The 21,625-nt window shown below is 33.5% G+C and overlaps 2 protein-coding genes across 3 annotated transcripts in view; both read left to right on the top strand.

Annotated features, from left to right (window-relative positions):
- Window positions 1-21,625, top strand: part of LOC109001242 (F-box/kelch-repeat protein At1g74510-like) — a 945,981-nt gene that overhangs the window by 906,586 nt on the left and 17,770 nt on the right. The gene's annotated exons all lie outside the window — the stretch shown is intronic.
- On the top strand, window positions 574-2,362 carry LOC109001241 (gibberellin-regulated protein 6-like). The gene is made up of 4 exons (XM_035693921.1): window positions 574-792; window positions 955-990; window positions 1,071-1,104; window positions 1,988-2,362. Exons 1-4 carry the CDS (start codon window positions 724-726, stop codon window positions 2,167-2,169), a joined length of 321 nt encoding a protein of 106 aa, XP_035549814.1. The 5' UTR covers window positions 574-723; the 3' UTR covers window positions 2,170-2,362.

Genomic DNA, 21,625 nt, shown 5'->3' with positions numbered 1-21,625 from the left:
AATCAACTCAAAACATGAAATTTGAAATCTCGTTTGATTATACAAATAGATGAGGTGAAAATTAAAAATTAAATAAAATATTCTTATAATATTATTTTTTAATATTATTTTTATTTTAAAATTTGAAAACTTTAAATTATTTATCACATTTTGTATAAAATTTTAAAAAATTATAATAATTAAATGAAATGATTTGTGTAACCAAACGAAATCTAAATTACTTCAAAATATGTTTGTATCAAATTAGAAATGAAATATGTTTATATAAGTATTTCAAATTTTCTTTTTAGCATTACGGATTTTAAATTAATAGAAAGGCGTAAAATTAATTATTTAAATTATATCTTAACACATATTTTTTATTTCATTAAATACGGATCTTGTGAAGTCTCAAGAAGTAAAGTCTAATGCATTTAAAATGCAAATGAAGAGAGAATCGGTTATGATTGGTTTATTTCGTGTAAATTTTATCAAGCCCCAAATCTCAAGTGCATAATCTAATGGATACAATGGGAAAACGACTCCAATAAAGATCGTGAAGTATAGTGTACCAATGGATTAGACAGACATGCAGTACAATCCTCTGTTGGCCGTATCCCTCCAACAAAGAGCTCTATTTATAGCCACCTATTGGCACTCTGAATTATGCCCCCAACAACCTAGGCAACTAGAACCACCTCTCTCTCTCTGAGCTCTCTCTCTCTCTCTCTCTGCCTGATATTCATGGCAATGGCTAAGCTTCTCTGCATGCTGGTTATAGCACTTCTTGGCATTTCCATGGTTGCAACTCAGGTAACTTTCCCTATTGGTCACCCTCGCACATGATGGACTATGAAATGTGCCATGGCTCTGCTCTGTTCATTCCATTGAGCCCTCCATGTCAATGATTTCACAATTCATTCATTATCTACTTGTAATTTTTGTAACTTTTTTTTTTTTTTTAATCTTTTGTAGGCAATGGCAAAAGAAGCCCAGTACCACTTGGATGGTGTAAGTTTTTTTTTTTTTGAAAAAAAAAAAAAGTACTTTGTTTTATGATGTTTTGAGAAAATGTATGTGATAATTTTCAGGGGCAATATGGACCTGGGAGTCTTAAGAGTTCTCGTAAGTGATCATCCACAAAACATTATTCACTTATTTTACTTTAAAGTTCTTACAAATTATTATGTAAATGTATCATTCACATGTATGCGATGTCATATCATCATATTTTCTTCACCAATAGATGTAGCAATCTAGGTTGGTCATGTTCTAAATATTCTTAAAAGAGATGAACACGTCATGTGAATGCTACTGTTATTTAGGTTATAGGTTTGGATACAAAAAAATATTTCATTTCATCTGATCTGATTATTATAAATTTTTAAAATTCCTACATAAAATGTAATAAACAATTCGATTTCTTTAAATTCTAAAATAATAATAATATTTTAATGATGTTGTCTATTATTTTCTAACAATATGAATACCACATGAGCTTCTAATACAACATATCTATCTCTCTTTGTGTTAAACAGTTCAATTCAGTCAACAATTAGAGAGAATATAATTTAAATTGTGTTATATCTATTATTGAAAGAAAACAAGATGGTTTAACATTGTTTTCGAATAATTGATGATATGATGTGTTATTGGGACAAATTAGATCATGAGTTCAAAATGTGTATTTCCACTCTTCACCCTCGTTTCATGCACTATTTATATATAGATTATTATGTCATTGCTAATCCATAGGAGTTGGCTCAAATGGTAAAAATCTTAGCTTTGAATTATTTGAGATGTACTTACGGGACTCCTTACCAAAGATTTGTGTACTTACGGACACGGATCTCCAACACCTGATACCAATAAAAAAAAAATATTATGTCATTGCTGTAAAATCTTGTAGTAAAAATTTTGGGTCTCACTAATTGCTATTGATCTCCCGTACAATCAAACTGCATGAAAAACTGTGAGATGTTTATAACGTTGCAAATGAAACAAGCAGAATGCCCATCACAATGCTCAAGAAGATGTAGTCAGACGCAGTACCACAAACCATGCATGTTCTTCTGCCAAAAATGCTGTGCCAAGTGCCTCTGCGTCCCTCCAGGCTATTACGGCAACAAAGCCGTCTGCCCTTGCTACAACAACTGGAAGACCAAGCGTGGAGGACCCAAATGCCCTTAATTAAATCAACACTTTTGTCTTAATTGTATTCGTGTCATCAACTTAATGACCAGTTTTTTATTCTTATCTATTTCGGTGCTCCACGGGCCCAGCTGTAAACCCCGTTTGAGAGCATACTGTAACCATATTCAGTCATTCTCATTGTCATGTATGCCAGACTATCTTATGAAGAATAAATTCTGCATTAGTTTAATTCTTCGATTACAATACACATTTATTTTTAGTTTTTGAAGATAAATTCATTAAGGTGTATTTGAATGTAAATAAATTGATATATGTACTTTAAATATATGAACTAGATTGAGAAGGATTTCACTTTTTTATGAAACGTTGAAAAAGTAGTAAATCCTATCAATGAATATTGATCTGAGATGAATTAAAATGAATTTGTGTTCCAGACATAACATATAAACCTCACTTAGGTGATGCGTTTTGCCAAAGCCTATTTTTCACCAACTTAGACTAGTACTGCTAGGTGTTGCTAAGCGTACCATATATCCTCGCTTAGTTGGAAGGCAGCTTACATCTTATAATTAGGCGCAAAATCATCAATTATTTTATTTACAGTACATATTAGCTAGAATATATATATATATATATATATATATATATATATATATATAGTGTTTGTGTTATGAACCTTGAACCTGGGTAACGTAAATATGCTAAACAGTTGTAAAGATTGGATAGTAATAGAGGAAATACTGATAAACTTTCATTCATTGAGATTGTTACATGGGGTATATATTCGAGGTCCCTCAATCCTCTAGGAAGAACAATACGGACACTTACGATTTTTTCAAAAAAGTAAGATATCCAGACCACACATTTCACAACATATTTTAAAACACATATTATAAAATAAGGGTATTTTTGTAAATAATATTAATTTTATAAAGTATTTTATAAAAATACCCCTCCTTTTAAAACATTGTTTTGTAAAATATTGTGTCTTTATCATTTTTCTTTCCAAAATAATCCCCCGAAACAACTCCCTTCAGTACATATGCTAAAATGCCATAAGGGCCAAAAACAAAAAGGCCGAATGTCAGTTATGGAAAACCCACAAAACAAAGCAAACTAAATATCACTAACGGCCCAAGGATTACTATTCGGCCCATTTACTAACATAGACTAAACACTAATGGACTATATAATAGGGGCCCATCCGCTTGGCCCATTACGGAAGTAATTCTCCTGCTCCACTATTTGACTTACTTTGAACCCAATTAGGGGTTCGTTACGTCCCGGAACCTTGTCCTCAAAGTTTAGATCAATGATTATTCTCCTAACTCACCAAAGAGCATGAAACCAACGCTGCCCCAACAACAACTAATGGCCATAGTAGGATAGCAAGACCAGCAAAAAGTGCACATATTGTCTCCGAGAAGGGCCTTCATGACCAATAAGGTCTTGAAACAAACAGTGTCATTCCTTTAAGAGCATCTAAGGGCCTTTGCAAATAGCAACGAGTGAGATTAAGGGCAAATCAATGATGAAACCAAGGGCTCTAGCTATAACTACAGCAGGAAGGTAAAGCAATCTATTATCATAATAGTCCACATCTGGAGCCCTCTTTTGTCGAAGGTCATCCATATATGAGAAGTAGGAATGGTAACAAATGTCCCCAAAATCTGTGACAGTAGTGTAATTGTAACCAAAATTTTCAGCTAGAGCTGCAGCACCAATTGTCATTGTAGTTAAGGCATAAAACATAACCAAAAAGGTCAACAAGCCTATAGCACTGAACCTATGAATAGATTCTAAACTGAGTAAATTTGTAATGGCATCATCCTGAGGATTACAAAAATAGTAGCGAGGTCATTGTATTCTTTCTCCTTACTACAATAAAAATTTATATAACTCCCATACATTTTAGGAGGCCTTGGACATTCTATACCGAAATTAGAATCTGTTTAAGAGCATGGACTCGATTTTCTCAGAAGTGGTAATCCAAATAAAATGAATCAGATTATCAACGAGACAAGACATGCTTTAATATTGTGTAAATGATTTATACGCCAATAAGATATATAAAGAGTAAGCTGATCAAATAGTGCTCCTAGCAAACCTCTCATAACTCCAATAATTGACATTGGAGATAGCTCCTCAAAAGGATAATCATGTTGGCCATCTAATGTGTCCCATATTCTAACTACATGATTATCAATTGTAATCAGCTTTGGTTGTTCAGAATTTAGAGTACAATGCCATTTAATATCCAATATTGGATTCCCATACACGTGAGGCTTAACTCGACTTGGATAAGATCAACGCAAGGCATTGCTCAACACATTTCTTGTATTGCTTTCTATGACCAATTGGAAATCTTGTAAGTAGATTATAATCAAGAAGACCAATGCTATAGCATGCAAGTTTGTCACGTTTAGAAGATTCTAGAGATAATGGGAAGCTATAGCATAGAAGTTGACTATAGGTAAATTCAAGCCTATGGACTAAGCAATTAATGCTGCTATCGATTCTAACTTCTGAAATGGAAGAGCTTGAGTAGGTTTAAAGATAACATTTGAACTTACTGGGTAGGCGCTTTGTGACGCCCCCAAATTTCGCTTGGGAACGGACGGACATTTGAAGCGTCGAGAGATGCAACACAGTTTACCTACCCCCTTTCAGAACATATATGATGTAATATTCTTAACATGCATCTAGCATTATGCAATATTTACAGCGGATAATTTTTTTCTTTAAGAATACTATGTACCAAACTGAACATATCTCAAATACTTAAAACATACTTCATACATAATGATATACTAAACAATTGAGATTACAACGTCAGTCCAAAATGGTTATGATCAAAAGAGTACTGAAGATTCAACTCCATCAGTACAAGTAGACATTTAAGTTAACTATTATACTATCATCGAAGTCGCACTGGCACTTAGTCTACCATTACTAGTTGATCAATTCTCGGCTCTCCTTCAGATCCTGTAACAAGATCTATCATTCGGGGGGAATAGTAGGGTGGGACTACCATAGTGAGATTTGATTATAAATCTTAACAAATTAATAGGAAACCTCTACTCAGGTTAATGATGCATGCATGATAGTAAAAACATGAATGCATAATCAAAGTCATAAGTAATCAAAACAAAACACAACTTGACATACAATATAACATAACTGACATAATTTAAACTGAATGTGAACTGAACTGAACTTGCTTAAACTAAGACTTGAATTGGCATGAACTTGATCTGAAACTTTACTTAACATGATCTTGGACTTGAACTGAAACTTAACATTACATGAACTTGAACTTGAATTGAAACTTACCTTTACATGAACTTGAACTAACTGCTTTACTTAACATGAACTTGAACTTGAACATGACATGAACTTGATTTGAGACTTAACTTAACATGAGCTTGAAACATATTATGAACATGAACTTGGAACATAATGTGAACGTGAACGTGAACTTGAACATAGGATTCTTGTCTCATGGAGTTACCACGATGCTATTCTTGCTTGTCTCATGGAGTTACCACGATACTATTCTTGTCTCATGGTGTTAACATGAAGCTATTCTTGTCTCATGGGGTTACCACAATGTACTAAAAACCATAAACTGAACAATAACTTAATTGCACTAGGACGTACATGAACTTGAAATCTTGTTCTTTAACTGATTAAACTTAGCTTCTTGAGTGATACATGGGTCTCCATGAGCCATGTGTCTCTTACCGATTACTGCATCACAACACTGGTATCTACACCAGCTGTGAGTGTGTTGTATGTGCCACACTTAATGTGGACCCTATACCTCGTGTGCCACACTCACTATGGACCCCATGAGAACTGAAACGTGGCTCCATTGGCATTAGTGTCTTACGTGCTCTAGTGACCAGCTACTTAGGCCCCGCCTGTTACCTTTGACAATATTTCATTAACTCAGGGAATTTCACGCCTATTTAAACACTCCAGCGTGAATAAAGGAGTTTCACTAGGATATTACCCCATGCTAGCATTTAGGATCGTGATTGACATGAATAACTTGACATGACTATTCTCGAAATACAAAAATTGTATATTTGAGATGAAACATGACCAGAATATGAAATGATAGAAGCCCTGATGTAACTCAACATGATTTGAATGTAACTCGAAAGATATAACTTACTTGAGATAGAAACATTTCATAACATGGCATAACATGTAACCACAAGGGCACTGGTCAATCCCCAACAACTGCGGATGAAAGCTCTTATGGAGTCTAAAGATGGCCACTGCGAAGGAATTTTAAAACCAATGAAAAGCAAAAGGTAGTGCAGTTTTTTCTATCTCTTCCGCAGAGAATAGAAAGCAAACATCACCATCAATTACTTTTGGAGAACAGAAAGGGACATCCATCTCCTACAAAGGCTACGACACTATAAAGACAAGATCAGCAAACGACTGAGTATGGCCAGCTGTGAGCGGCAAGGCCTCACTAGCCGCCATGCAACATGAACAACCCTAGAGAGAAACAATGATAAACGGAAACCCTAACAGATCAAACTTTTTTTCATATAATGAAACTTTCATATCCTGACAGAATTTTTAATTACATCTACATTATAATATATATATATATATAATAATAAAATAAAATGGAGATATGGGACCAATAGCTTGATCCACGCCGATTTCTTACAAGATGGAGCCGCCATTAGCAGTTTTGATCTAGTCCATTTCAACTATCATATCACGGCTTAAAAGTCTTACTAGTTTGGATTGACGGAAGAAGAGTTTCACTTCCTCTTACTCATAATTCATGATTGTTAGAAGCTAGAATATAAGAAGATAGTATGCGATAGATGGTTTAGATCGCTGACAAACGACCTTCAGTGATTGTACATAGGGCTGAGCAAAAATCTAAAAATCTGACTCCGTACTGACTTTGCTCTGGCTCCATTCTGACTCCGATAAGTCGGAGCGTTTTTTTAACCATAAAAGTCGGAGTCGGAGTTAGAGTCGAAGGTGGCAATGTACCAACTTTGACTCCGCTCTGACTCCGATTTCAATATTGTACATATTTTATAAAAATATATGTATTTTTTATATATTCATCATATATATTTTATATAAGTATAACTTATATAATTAATTAAATTCGATAATATACTAGTATGAGCAAAGTATTATAAAATAATATGCTTATACTAAATATAAATAGTCTAAATTCACTAATAATAATTTAGTATATGTAAATGCTATACTATTAACTATTACTACCATGTAACACTAATGTATAATAATATGTAATACTAATTATATAATAACAAAAGTATAATAACATTTAATACTAATGTATTATTTATAAACACAAATATATAAATTATAATAACATGTAATACTAATATATATTAACTAAATATTAATGACATGTGGTAGTAATGTATAATAACATATAATACTAATGTATAAACATTAACATATAATAACATATAATACTAATGTATAATAACAATAATTTGTACAATGATTTATTTTTTCTATTTTGGTTATGTTTTAATAAAATTGAAATTGAAAAAATATTTTTTTAAAAAAATTGAAATTTGGAAGCCCAAATACGATTAGTGAGAGTCCAAGATTATCGAATTGAAATTTCAAATGGGGTAAGAAACAAAATCCAATAAAAAAAGTCCAAATCTGACTCCGCTCCGACAAGTCGGAGTTAGAGTCGGGGTCGGATCAGAGGCTATGTGAATCAAAGTCGGTACTGGAGGTCAGATTCGACCTTCAACAAAGTCGGAGTCAGAGTCGGAGGTAGGGCACTCCGACTCCAACATTGTCGGTGCTCAGTTCTAATTGTACCTATGCATGGGGGCCATGCTCAAGAGGGGAGTAGCAATGTCAATCGGATATGAAAGACCGAAGTGTTATTCTAAGTGGTGTGATCACTAAACGGTGTACCCCTTGGAATGACATTCTCTAACATGGTGATGGCTCCCATGAGGGATGATATTTAAGGAAGTGTCAAGAGACACAACCTTTTGATTTAATTAAAAGGTTGTATGTGACTAGTGAAGTGTCAAGAGACACAACCTTTTGATCTAGTCAAAAGGTTGTATCACTTCTTAAAGTTGTGACCTTTGGATTACCATTGATTAACCAATGATTGTGCCATTTGCCAACCGGTACATGATGGCCTATAAATAGGGGTCATTGGCATACAAATGAATGCACTCAATTCCCTTTATTCATCACCAACTTGTGGGACAAATACCATTATGAAAGTGTCACCATATTGTCAAATTTTGCTTCTATTTGTTCTACATTATTCAACAGTGGTATCAAAGACAAGTTATGTCAGAAGGAATTTTTTCGTGCATTGTGAAGACAATAAATAGACAAGTGCTTGGTTTGGCAACCACACTTGCATATTATAATCATCTTCGTTTACTTGAAAAATCGAAAGAGAAACATTTTCAAATCACGGTGGGAGGATTAGAGTACATTGGGAATCTTCAAAATCATGTAAGTTGTTATTATTTTGAATAAAATTATTGGAATATTTTTACACAAAGAAATAGTGCATTTTCTAATTTTTCAGCACCCACTGTTACTGTTTCGGGGGGTCATCGGAGTTCATCACTGCTGTCGGACTTTGTGGATCTCGGGAGCACGTCGGAATCCTCAAAGCCGGTGACAATTTTGCCAAACGAAAGTTAAGATACAATATTTTCAGTTTAGGAAGAAACCCAGCGCGAGGAAGAAGAAGGTGGACGAAATGGTCTTCCAAGAGTAATATATTTTCAAACTTATCTTGGCTGAACGACATTCAGCCAAGGGAGGATAAAAAGGGCAAAAACGACATTGTCATTTTGTCCAATTCTGAAGAAGGAGTTCTGAAGCCGTGCCATCGAGCTGAGCCGCAAACGAAGCCTTTGACCGAGCCGCCGACTGCTAGTTTTCTCTATAATCCAGTTTGAACCAGCTGAACCAGTTTACTCGGTTTCCTGAACCAATTTGTGATAGATTCGTTCAATCGGGTCGTTCGAGATCATTTCAAGCCTGATTTGGTCCGTTCAAAAGCTGTTGTGCTCCAAATTTTGAGCCAAAACATTATAAAGCACCTGTTGGTCTAAATTATTGACAGAAATTCTTTGAAAAAGGTGAAACATCATGGAAAGGTCATGCATATCCTCAATCGGGGCATCACTTTCATTATTCTCCTTATTTAAAACATAATAGGAGAATTCTAGGCTGCCACCTTAGATTTATTACTATTAAGTTTGTAATAGTTTTAATTTTTGCACAGTTGAACTATTATATTTAAATAATACACATTTATTATTTCTACATTCTTCTTGTTGATTATTTTTAAGGTTTATTATTTATGCCACCGAAGAAAAGTATTGAGCCCTCAAGGATAGAAAAACTGAATGCATGAAATTTTCGAGACTAGAAAAGGCATATAACTTTTCTTCTAACCCCATGAAAAGACCTTATATACATTAACAATAGCAAAGTCATGGGAAGAAATTATAGAAAATGATGAAAGTGAAAGTGGGAGCAGTGTTTCAAATAAAGGTAAATGGATAGAACACAATGCATGGGCAAAATCTTTAAGTTTGCATTGCATGAGTGAACACATTATTTCTTTATTTGAAGACTATGAAACTGTTAAAAAAATTATGGATGTAGTTGAAGCAAAGTATGGCTTAAGGTCAAATACTTATATACAATTATTATTGGATAAGTATAACCCGACTTGTATTTAAGAGAATGATGATATTGGCGATCGTGTACTTAAATGGAGTTAATTACAAAAGAATTACATGATGCTGGTCATCCTCTCACTGATAAAATGCATGTTACAACCATACTAAATAGTCTTCATTCAGCTTGGAATCACGTTGTTACTTCTTTTACAACAGTGTAAATGAAGTAACAATGATATTGCTTCCAATACTTTTAGTACTTGAATGAGAAAGGATAAAGAAAAATAATAAAGATAGTGAATCATCCAATTTATTGATGGCTCAAGATAAACATTCTACACTGAACAAGATGAAGCCAAACAGTTTTAGAAAAAGAAATGGTTAAAAAGGAAATAGAATAAACCATTTTCTAGAAACTATTTTTGAAGTTTGGAAAGAAGAGGCATTACAAATCGCAATTTCCTAATAAAGGAAAAGCACAAGAAAGTAAGGAAATTGTGATACAATCTCAGAAGTAATACTAGTGGAACCAGAGTCAAATTCATGGTGGGTTGACTCTGCATCAACAAAACATATATGCAGGAACAAAGATATGTTTATCAAACTTGAAGATAAACAAATAGGAGATCATAGAGTATATATGGACAACAATACATACTGCGATGTCTTGGGGGCAAGGTACATGTAAATTCAAAGTGAAGGGTTCCGTTATTTTACTTAGTGATGTTTTATATGTACCTAGTATTCATAGGAATTTAGTATTAGTGCCTATAGTAGATCAAAAAGGCTACATAGTTGAGTTTAAGTTTGGAACTATTGTAATAAGTAAGGGCAATGTGTCAGTGAAAGGCGTGAAAGATCAAGATATGTATGTACTGAATGTTGATATTAATAAAGTACCTATTTCTGATTATTTAAATGTGTCTACAAATTGTGCATACTTATAGCATTTAAGATTATGTTATATAAATAAAAATAAAATGATCAGAATGTGTAAAAGTATATTAATACCACAAATAAATTCAAATAAATTTAATATATGTGAACCCTGTATCAAAGGAAAAATGAGTAGCAAATCATTTTCAAAAGGTTGGAAAGCCATGGATTTACTAGAAATTATACATTCTAATGTTTGTGGACCTTTTAAAACAAAAACCTATAGAGGAATGGAGTACTTTATTACTTTCACTGATCATTATTCAATATATGGGCATATCTACTTACTTAAGCATAAATCGAAGGCAATTGAGAAATTTAAAGAATTTAAATTAGAATTAGAAACCCAGTTGGGTAGGCTCATTAAAAGTTTGAATAGTGATAGAGGAGGAGAATTTGAAATTTTGAATAATTTCTGCAAATTGAATGGTATAATACACATTTATACTATGCCATATAAATCTCAACAGAATGACATTGCAGAAAGGAGAAATAGAACTTTATTGGGTATGGTGCGATCGATGATGGCATATGTTGATCTAGTAATACATTTTTGGGGTGAAGCATTATCGACTGCTATTTATATATTGAATAGAGTTGAAACTAAAGTAAAGCCTCTTACACCTTACGAGTTATGGACGGGACATAAACCAGACTTAAGCAAACTCAAAGTGTGGGGTTGTAAGGTACAAGTGCTCATCCCAAAGCCACTAAGGGATAAATTAAAAAGTAAAACCTGAGAATGCAAGTTTATTAGGTATGTAGAAAACGGAAGTGGCTATAGATTTTATCATTCTGAAATAAGATTGATAGAAAGTAAGGATGCCGTTTTCTTAAAAAATACGAACCATATTACTCCTATTAATCAGATAGATTTATTAAATAATTTAGAGAATCAAAAGATCTCCACAGAGTCTGACAATGAAAATTATGATGTTATTCAAATCCAGAATAATAAAAATAAAAGAAAGTTAGACGAAAATCAATCTTCAGGTATTGATATTGGAGACAATGGAAGTAAAAGATCCAGAAGACCATCAATATTATTTCAAGATCATTATGCACTAAATACCAGTTTGGAAAATTTAGATAATGATCCTGAAAATTTTTCTGAAGCAATCAATAGTATTGATTTAGATAAATGGCTCGAGGCCATGAAAGATGAAATAGAATCAATAAACAAAAACAATATTTGGGAGTTAACAGATCTTCCAAAAGATAGAAAATTTATTGGTTGTAAATGTGTTTTTGGAAGAAAATTTAAAGTTAATGGTAGTTTGGAAATGTACAAAGCAATGTTAGTGGCCAAGGGATATACTCAACAACCAGGTATAGACTTTGTGGATACATATTCGCCTATGGCGAAATTCACATCCATAAGGATCATCATGTCCATTGATGCCAATATGAATTTGGAATTACATTAGTTAGATGTAAAAACAACTTTTCTCAATGGTGATATCTTTATGATTCAATTAGAAGGATTCAAAATTAAAAGACATGAAGAGCAAATCTACAGGTTGAGGAAGTCACTGTATGAACTTAAACAATCTTCAAGACAGTGGTATTTGAAATTTCACCAAGCCATTTTGGAAACGAGTTTTGAAATGAGTCCACTAGATCATTGTGTATACATATGAAAAAATGATAATAAATTAACATTATTATCATTATATGTTGATGATATATTACTGGCAGATAATTGTCTAAATATGATGCATGAAACAAAAGAATTCTTGAAATCTAAATTTGAAATGAAAGACATGGGTGAAGCTGCCTATGTTCTTGGTATAAGAATTTCTAGAAATAGAAATTCAAATCTATTGTATTTAGATCAAGAAAAATATGTAGAAAAAGTGCTTAAAAGATTTGGTATGAAAAATTATAAATTTTTAAATACACCTGTTTGCAAAGCTCATACTTTAAATAAAAGTATGTGTCGAAAAGATGATGAGAAAATAAGTGAAAAGGTTAAAGTTCCCTATGCTCAAACTGTGGGAAGCCTCATGTATGCAATGACAAGTATCATACCAGATATTTGTCATGCAGTAGGATTGGTAAGCAGATTTCAATCCAATCCAAGTAAAGAACATTGGCAAGTAGTGAAACGCATATTAAGATATTTACAAGGTACCAAAAATTTGAAATTATGCTTTGGGAACAGTGATCTAGAATTAATCGGCTATAGTGATGCTAATTTTGGAAGCAATGTAAATGATAGAAAATTTATAACTGAGTATATATTTCTATTTGCTGGAACAATAGTTTCTTGGTTAAGTAAGAAACAGGATTGTATTACAAAGTCTACTATGGAAGCAGAGTATATTACTTGTAGTACTACAGTGAGTAATGCAGTGTGGATAAAACACTTTGCTGAAAGCTTAAATTTGGGTACATCCACAAAATCAATCATTGTGTTTTGTGATAATCAGTCTGCCATTTCATTGATAAAAAGTGGAACACAAAGTTCCAAGGGAAAACATATTGATGTGCATTATCACTATATTTTAGATATAGTGAAAAGAGGTGATGTCAAGGTTAATTTTATTTCCTCGACCGAGTTGATAGCAGATCCGATGACCAAAGGTTTATCTCTAGAGAAATTCAAAGAACTTGTGACTAGAATATGATTGAGAGAAACTTAGGTGAAGTAATCTTATGGTCGGCATGCATAACCTCGTAAATTCTAGGGACGCCTAGAAACTTGGAGTTATGGTGATACCTAAACGAAAATTTTGGTCATTTATAAAGTTACTGATAAGGTGATCAAGAAAAACCTTAGGAATTGCCTTAGGGTGAGTACTTGACAAAATTTTAGTGCAGGTTGATTAACCAAGTAAAAGGTTGATCATGATAAAGTTACTGATAAGGTGATTAAGGAAAGACTTAGGTGAGTAAGTACTTAACAAAAATTCAATGCCATTCACTAAAGTTTTAGTGAAATGTCATTTGATTACCCTACTAAACAGTTAATCATTTGCAAAGTCGTTGATAAGGTGATTAAGGAACACCTCATAAATAGTCTCTAGATGAAGTACTTAACGAAAATTCAGCGCAGGTCGATATATGTGTTATGTATTCGGCTGAAGTCGTCAATTGTGACAGGGGTATGGATAATTAATCCAATCACGAGAAATTGATTATTGATCCAGTCATGGAGAATTGATGTAGTTCACTAAATTTAGTTTTTAGTGAAATGAAGCCACTCCTAATATGTGATCAGTGGGAGTACATATGGTAAAGGGTGCGGTCAAATAAGGTAATGACAAAAAATGTGTGCACGTAGAAGCTGGTCATGTTCTGACGCCGATCTACAAGAGTAGCAGATGATAGTTAAGCAGTGGAAAGCTCATATTGGTACCAAGGTAAAATACTCAACTGGATCGTCACCGTTTTGTGTGATTAAGTGGGAAATGTTATTCTAAGGGGTGTGATCACCAAACGGTGTACTCCTTGGAATGACATCCTCTAACATGGTGATGGTTCCCATAAGGGGTGATATTTAACGAAGTGCCAAGAGACACAACCTTTTGATCTAGTCAAAATGTTGTATCACTTCTTAAGATTGTGACCTTTGGGTTATCGTTGGTTTACCAATGGTTGTGCCATTTGCCAACCTTTGCATGATGACTTATAAATAGGGGCCATTGGTGCACAAATGAATGCACTCAATTTCTTTTGTTCATCACCAACTTGTGAGACAAATACTCTCACAGAAGCGTCACCGTATTGCCAAATTCTGCTTCTATTTATTCTTCATTATTCAACACGAAGTATACTCAACCCTTTTATTCCACAAGTGGTGGTAGAAAGCCTTTCATAGAGTGACAGTGGGTGGATCTCACGAGCCACTCTTTTTGTTTATTTTCTTCCACTAGTCGAAGAAAATTAAGATTATGGATTCTAACTCCCTCCCCCGATGTATCAAAAAGAGACTTGTACGTAAGACGACGTGTATGTATCGTTAGTGGCCAAAAGGCAGTAAATCAGATCATCGCTATGCTATAGACGAAAACCAAGAAAAAAAGTTAGAAACAAAACTACAAACAGTACAAGGGTGGACTGCATGAGTAGTAGTGGAGGGAAGGTGTATATATGGAGGTCCTCTGGTCGGAGGAAACCGGGTACGTAATTGGATTTTGCCTGGAGAGACAAAGAAAGGACTCTAATTTTTTGTATATTGTTTAATTTAACTTGGGAATATATAATAATTCTGAGGCGTGAAGAAAAAATAATAGTCAAATAAAGAAGAGATTATAAAAAAAAAAAAAAAGACAAAAACTGTAATATATATTTGTAAGAATGCTTCGAGTGGTTGAGAAAGTTTCTACGTGGATCAGTATATATTACAGATTCATTTAACCCTACAGTACTCAAATATATATATATATATATATGTATATATATAGACTTGGTCACTGAATCATTAAGCCAGGCCCACCTGTTGATTGTTGTCCAATATCACAATCACGGCTCTGGGCTTCTCACCCAAAATAACCCAGGCTTTGCGCTGGCTCATGTTCGACCCATCTATTGATCAAAGGTGATGGCTTAAAAATTAAACTCTGGTGTGCATCCAAATAAGGGTTCCTTGTTTCTTTAGTGAGTCGTTCTATTATCAGATTTTGGTTTGAATCTATATGGATTCACTTTAAATTAATAGTATTAGCCGCCAAAAGATTTATTGAATTTCTTAATGATGTTGGGGTTTGATAGGCCATGTCATTCATCAAGATTCCGTAAACAAAATCCCAAATATTTGGGATGATCTGGTACGTGAGGAATGCATGTGGAGAGACTGGGTCATGACCAGTGGGAATTTATGCACGAAGCACGCACGAGCGCACGACGAAGCGCGCACGAGCATTGTTACACAGTTAACGTTATTTCCTTTCCGTTAGTTTCATTCCGTTTTTTTACGTTCTGTTTCATTTTGTTTTATGCTCTGTTGGATGAGCATTGTTTTTGGTTCTTAGTCCGCAAGTTTCCTTTTATTTTGGGGTGTAAGTTACATACCTTTGCTATTTAAGCAGACGTGAATTATTAATGAAGGGCATCCAAAAAGTTAAGTCAAACCTGTGGTACAATCTCACCCGAAGAGAACAATTTATCTTAGCACATTTGTATATTTTATCATCTGTGTTTGGGACCTATCATTGGTATCAGAGCCACACCACATCTAAGGTCATGTTGCGACGGTTGCAATCGCGCGGCACGGGGGGTGATGTCGGCATAGCAGTGTTCGCCCAGAGCTAGGAAAAAGACCTAGCGCACAGCCAGCCCGTGTGAGCGCCGGGACTGCCGTGGACGTCGGTTGCAGAGCGTGGTGGTTGTTACGATCTCACATCGACTAAGTATGGGATTGGTTGATGGTTTATAAGCCCCTAGGCACCCTTCCCTTGTAAGCTAGTTTTTAAGGATGAGTTCTACCTAGTAGGTTCATAACAGGGTCTAAGATGTTATTACTCGAATCCGATTTAAGTGAACGCCTACAGCTTATTACCGTCTAGGCTCATCCTATCTGGTTTACATCGGATAAGGTTTTACTATAGTCATGCCCAATTAGGAAAGCCATCTTAAATTGTCCCCTCATACTGTTTTTTATTTAGTTAAAAAAGAGTCATTCTATTTATAAATCGATATATAAATACAATTTATTATCAGACTCATTACAAATATTAAAATATAGTCAAAATATAAATACTTTTTCATACTAGCTGATATATTAGGCTTACATGTCATAATATATATACATATATATATATATATATACTAGGTAAAAACAACGTGCAATGCACGTTTACTTAGTTTATATTTAAATTTTTTTTATTAAGAACTAATTTTTTATTAATAAAGACGTAATATTTTCGGTTAATTAAATAATAATATAATATTTATGTAATTTATAAATAATTACACGTTAGAATACCAGTGTTACATTCCAAAGTTAGTTATATGATTTTGAAGTATTGAAAACGATATGTTTAATTAGTTTTTGTCTGAATTTAAGAAACTCATGAACAAATGATTTATAGCCACGACTTTAATTAATTAGACTGATCTACAGAATTTATTGAACATTTATATCATAATCCGTGAGCATCGAAAGCAATGGATGACCATAGAGTAGACGTACAACGAGATTCAAGTTTTATAATCACAAAATATTGCAGCTTTATGAAGGAAAATTTGTTGAGTGATACTTTTAAGTCGCGCATGCCAGTAAAAGAAAGGAAATCACGCTGTAATAAGTTATTATAGCGAAATTTGGTATGGAACTTCTAGATAAATATAGCTATATATTCTTGCATTAATTCTGTAGGTTGGTGTATTGAAAATGGTGCAGTATTTCAAGTACGTACAACATTTCCTTTAGGATAGAGTATTGAAAATGGTGCAGTATTTCAAGTACGTACAACATTTCCTTTAGGATAGATAGATAGAATTTAATTGGACACAAAATTCATCATGATCATATACATACATATATGTACATACACGTGATGAGTTGCAATTTGATCTTTTTGAGACACAATAATTAATTACTACACTTTTCTTGACCTGTATAATTAATTACTGCACTTCAATAATATACCTATAGACAAACGGTGTTAACTTTAACAGAAAAATAATAAAAGATCGTTAAAACAAAATTTTTTGTTAGATAGCTATTTTATATATATATAGATAGATATATAATATTGGAATGTCAATAAAAGAATTTATAAATAGAATTTTTTTTTTCTTTCTTAGTTGGTGAGCATTAGTTAATTAGTTATAGTTTGGTATCTCAACAAAACACAAAGACGATTCAGATTTAACTAGAACAATCATATGATCTACGGTCTAGAATTAAGGGCTTATCGTTTCAAATGATGCTCAGAATTAAAATATTAAAAAAATAATTATTTATGATGAGTTATTTGTAATGCGAATTATCGTTTGAACGAGAATTACTCTATTCCCTTAACAAATAATTATTCTATTAACAAATAACCAGCTATAAATAAAAATAAATAAAAATTCTTGTATAAAGCTAGCGACCGTTCATATATATATAATATATACGTCCTATCATCCATTAACACATCTTCTTAGTGCTTCTTTTCTTTTCTTTTGTTTACTTTTGACTCTTTGAAGATGCTTGATATATAATTGCAATCTTTTTCTGATTTGAATCCCACTTTTTCAATATTATATTATAAATCACATCAGTAGTGACCAAAATTCCAATAGAACCTCGTGGCTTCCTAGAGTGCATGTAAAGGCAGGCATATATACACATTAGAAATGTTTTGGGATTTAAATTTGAGTTTCGAATGTTATTTTTTTTATTTTTTTATTTTTTTAACTTAATGATTAAGAAAATTTTTTTTAAAGATGTGAATTTTTTATTTATTTTAAAAATATTTATGATGATTAAAAAAATACATGAAATAAAAAAAATAAAAAAAATAAAAATACCTTTTACTTTTTCGGTGGATTTTCGGGCTTCATCTCTCCGGAGATGTAGCACTAATCTATGCAAATATATGTGTGATCTGGAACTATCTACCACATGGGACATTATTAAAGGTTCCCTGCAAATTTCGCTTGAGCCAATCTAGTTGATCCTTTTCTTAAGCCATGCAAAATCGACTCGACGTTATAACATCAATAATTATTATATTTTTCATTCCAGATTTTATCATTCCTATTTACACGTGACAATGCTTGTTCTACATTTTAAATTATATTTACCACTTAAATGGAAAGCAACTAACTAGAATGTGTCACATTAGCAGGTATGACTCATTTCAATGAAAATATCTAAGATGAAGAACAATATTTTACACCAAAAAATGGATATTTTTCATCGTTCATTAACAAACTAGATTGATTGTGCTCCAAAAATTTACAATTGCCTCACATCAAGTGTAGGAAAGTGTTGTTAATGGTTTGGACATCCAATGCATGTCTATATACTTGAGTAAGTTGGCTAGCGAATACGACTGATTTAGTTAGTTCACGTCAACATGAGGGGACTATATATATTAGCATATTTCTTTTTCGAGGATAATTATTTAGAAGGTTTATTCATATTGATAATTGAAACGACAAAGATTTCTACTAAGTTTTTTATGCATTTTATTATATATTGTTAAATTGGGCTAAGAAAGGAGGAGTAACTCATTAAGAAATTATATTGGAATAAAAGGACATTTGAGATCTTGAGGAAGGCCCAAGCCCATGAGGAATTCGGCTTCGTAGTGGAATTAGGGACACGCCTACCCTAGGGAATGGATTCCCTCTTGCCATGTGTCATACATGCAAGAAGGCTTCCTTGTGAGGTGATAGTATCGTGACACTTGTCACTATGGGGGAAGAGCTTCTAGAAGGAAGATGAAGAGATATGAAAAGTTAGAATTTGAGGGAAGCCCAAAGGGCATGCACAACAACCATAGAGAAATGAGATTTGCTTTTTGTCATGTGTCATGTATGCAAATGGAAAGTGAAGAATTTTGTCTTGAGAAATGGAAAAATTTTGCTTGGGAAGAGAAGGCCTACACACCTATGAGGATTCTAGAAGAATCTTGTGGAAGACACACTTGAAATGGACGGCCAGGGCAAGGGAGTTTGTACATTTTTGCCACCCACCATGACCATTCACACAATGTCCAAAATATTGGTGAAGGAAAATCTTCTTGGGAGGAGATGGAAATTTCGGCCACCATGCACACACACACTCCTCACATGCCACTTGGCACACTTGTAGGAGATTGAGGAAGATCCTAGCAAGATGAAAGACCATTTTTTTTTATTCTCACATGAGCATACACATACACACACGAGGCTAGATTAGGGTTTATTTTTAAAGGGATGTAGACTCAACTCCATTTGCTTTAAGCTCATAAGCATGATGTTTTGAGGAAAGAAGGCCACGACTTTAGTGTTTTTATGAACTAGGGTTTTGTTTTATATGAGATTCTAACTTGAGGAAGAGAAGTCCGAACATTGGGAGACTATTTCTTGGAAATATGTCAAGAGCACAACACTCACACACAAGGATTAGGATTTTGGATAACTGATCCTAATAATTGTTATATATATTTTCAGCTCGCTCACTTATCGATTGTGGACTTTTGTAAGTAAATTTATAACTTGTACTTGGATATTTTATGTATATATCATGTGAACTCGTTTGTTGTTTGGTTGCATGTTAGTACTTGAAATGATGATATTCTTCCATATAATATAATCGGTTCCTTGTATGATTGTTCAATATATGGTTGAAATGGTTTATTGTTGTTAAATCATATCATAAAAATGGAACGAGAGTTCACATTTAGGGTTCGGATTGCATGATTCTTAACATGTTCATGGATATTTGTTATATGACAAAATCTTTTATAGGATTAAGCCCATAAATTACTTGCCTTTCCTTAAGTATGTTCACTAGTATGTTTCAGCTACACATGCATGTTCATTGATAAAAAATTTTAAACGCATTATAAGATTTTAAGTTCATGAAAATTTGGTGTAATGTGTATTACAAATTGTTAGGTCTCGGCCATGACTATGGATGAACTATTAACATTATGTGATTGAAGTTCTAAAGACATAAAACCAATTCTAGAGCAAAATAGAGTTTATATGTTTTGGCCATTGCATAATACATGTGAAGTTTTGAATGTTTGTTTCTTGCTTGTTATTCAAATGCCTCATAATTTATGAAAAAGAACATGATCACATGTTCTAGTATTTTCAAGCTGTAATGCGAAATATACATGGATATGCATGATTGTTTGTTATATGTTCATGATTAAGTTTCAGCATTGCATGTGTCCCATGAAATTTATAAGTTTCATAGTTCATGTCACATGCATTAGAATTGTGAAAATATTTCAAAAAGAAAATGAGTCTTTTAAAAGTTTTGTCACGACCCCAAAGGCTAAGATGGGAAAACGTTCTACTGGAACTCCCTTGTCCATTCAGGATTGTCTAAAATGGAGTGGTAACCCCGGAGTCGATGAAATACAGTCGACGGACCATGAATGATTCCTAAAAGAAAATGATACCAGAGTGGGGTTGCACCTAAATATAGTGGGTGCCCTATGGTGAAGGCGAAAAGTGAACTGCCGTAATATGAATGATTAGAAATAAGATGTAGTCACCTTTGTCAAAGTGGACTAATGGTTGATGCAGTAACTAGCGGGGAGCACACGATACATAGGGGAGCTGTAAGGTATCCATTTATAAATTAAAATTCAAAGAAAGGCCTTGAGCTCAAAGTTATGCTATGATATATGAACGAGAACCCGAGCTCATGAGTATGTTAAATAAATAAGTATGAAATGATGAAAGATGTTTTATGAAAGAAAAGGGTTATGAAAGGAATGACATACATAGTGCTTTCGAAAAAGTAAAATGCATAAGTAAAGTTTCATATCCATGCTTGCATTTCAAGTTTGCTTACATATGCTTATGATATCTATTACATGTTATTTGTTTACTTACTAAGATTTCTCGAAATCTCATTGTTGTAATTTTCACTACCATTCCCCTACTCAGAATGGTAGAAGTTGTGACAGGTATCTAAGAGGATAGTAATGGGGAAACGCAAGAGACCAGCTCCCCAGATCCCTAAGGAGTCTCTAGGGAGACGCAAGGTCTCTTAGGAGTAGTCTATTTTGAATTAGGACATGGTCAAGTAGGATGGCCTCACTAAAGGACTTATGTTATGGGATCCTTTTTTATGAATGATTTATTTTGATGACACTTGATGTAGTGGTCTGGAGTTCCGAATGATCGTAAGAGAGGGATGCCTTACTCTCCAGGAAAGAATATGGGGAAGAAGAAGATCCCTTATA

The sequence above is a fragment of the Juglans regia genome, chromosome 9 (assembly GCF_001411555.2).
Source record: "Juglans regia cultivar Chandler chromosome 9, Walnut 2.0, whole genome shotgun sequence".
In the NCBI taxonomy this organism is placed as follows: Eukaryota; Viridiplantae; Streptophyta; class Magnoliopsida; order Fagales; family Juglandaceae; genus Juglans; species Juglans regia.
The sequence above is the reverse complement of the archived record's forward strand: the minus strand, read 5'-3'. Positions and strand labels throughout refer to the sequence as shown.

Bases quoted from the DNA above. Each gene is read 5' to 3' on its own strand.
- LOC109001241 (XM_035693921.1), top strand. From the start codon at position 724: ATGGCAATGGCTAAGCTTCTCTGCATGCTGGTTATAGCACTTCTTGGC. The intron at 793-954 runs GTAACTTTCCCT...AATCTTTTGTAG, and splicing joins TTTCCATGGTTGCAACTCAG to GCAATGGCAAAAGAAGCCCA. The intron at 1,105-1,987 runs GTAAGTGATCAT...TGAAACAAGCAG, and splicing joins TGGGAGTCTTAAGAGTTCTC to AATGCCCATCACAATGCTCA.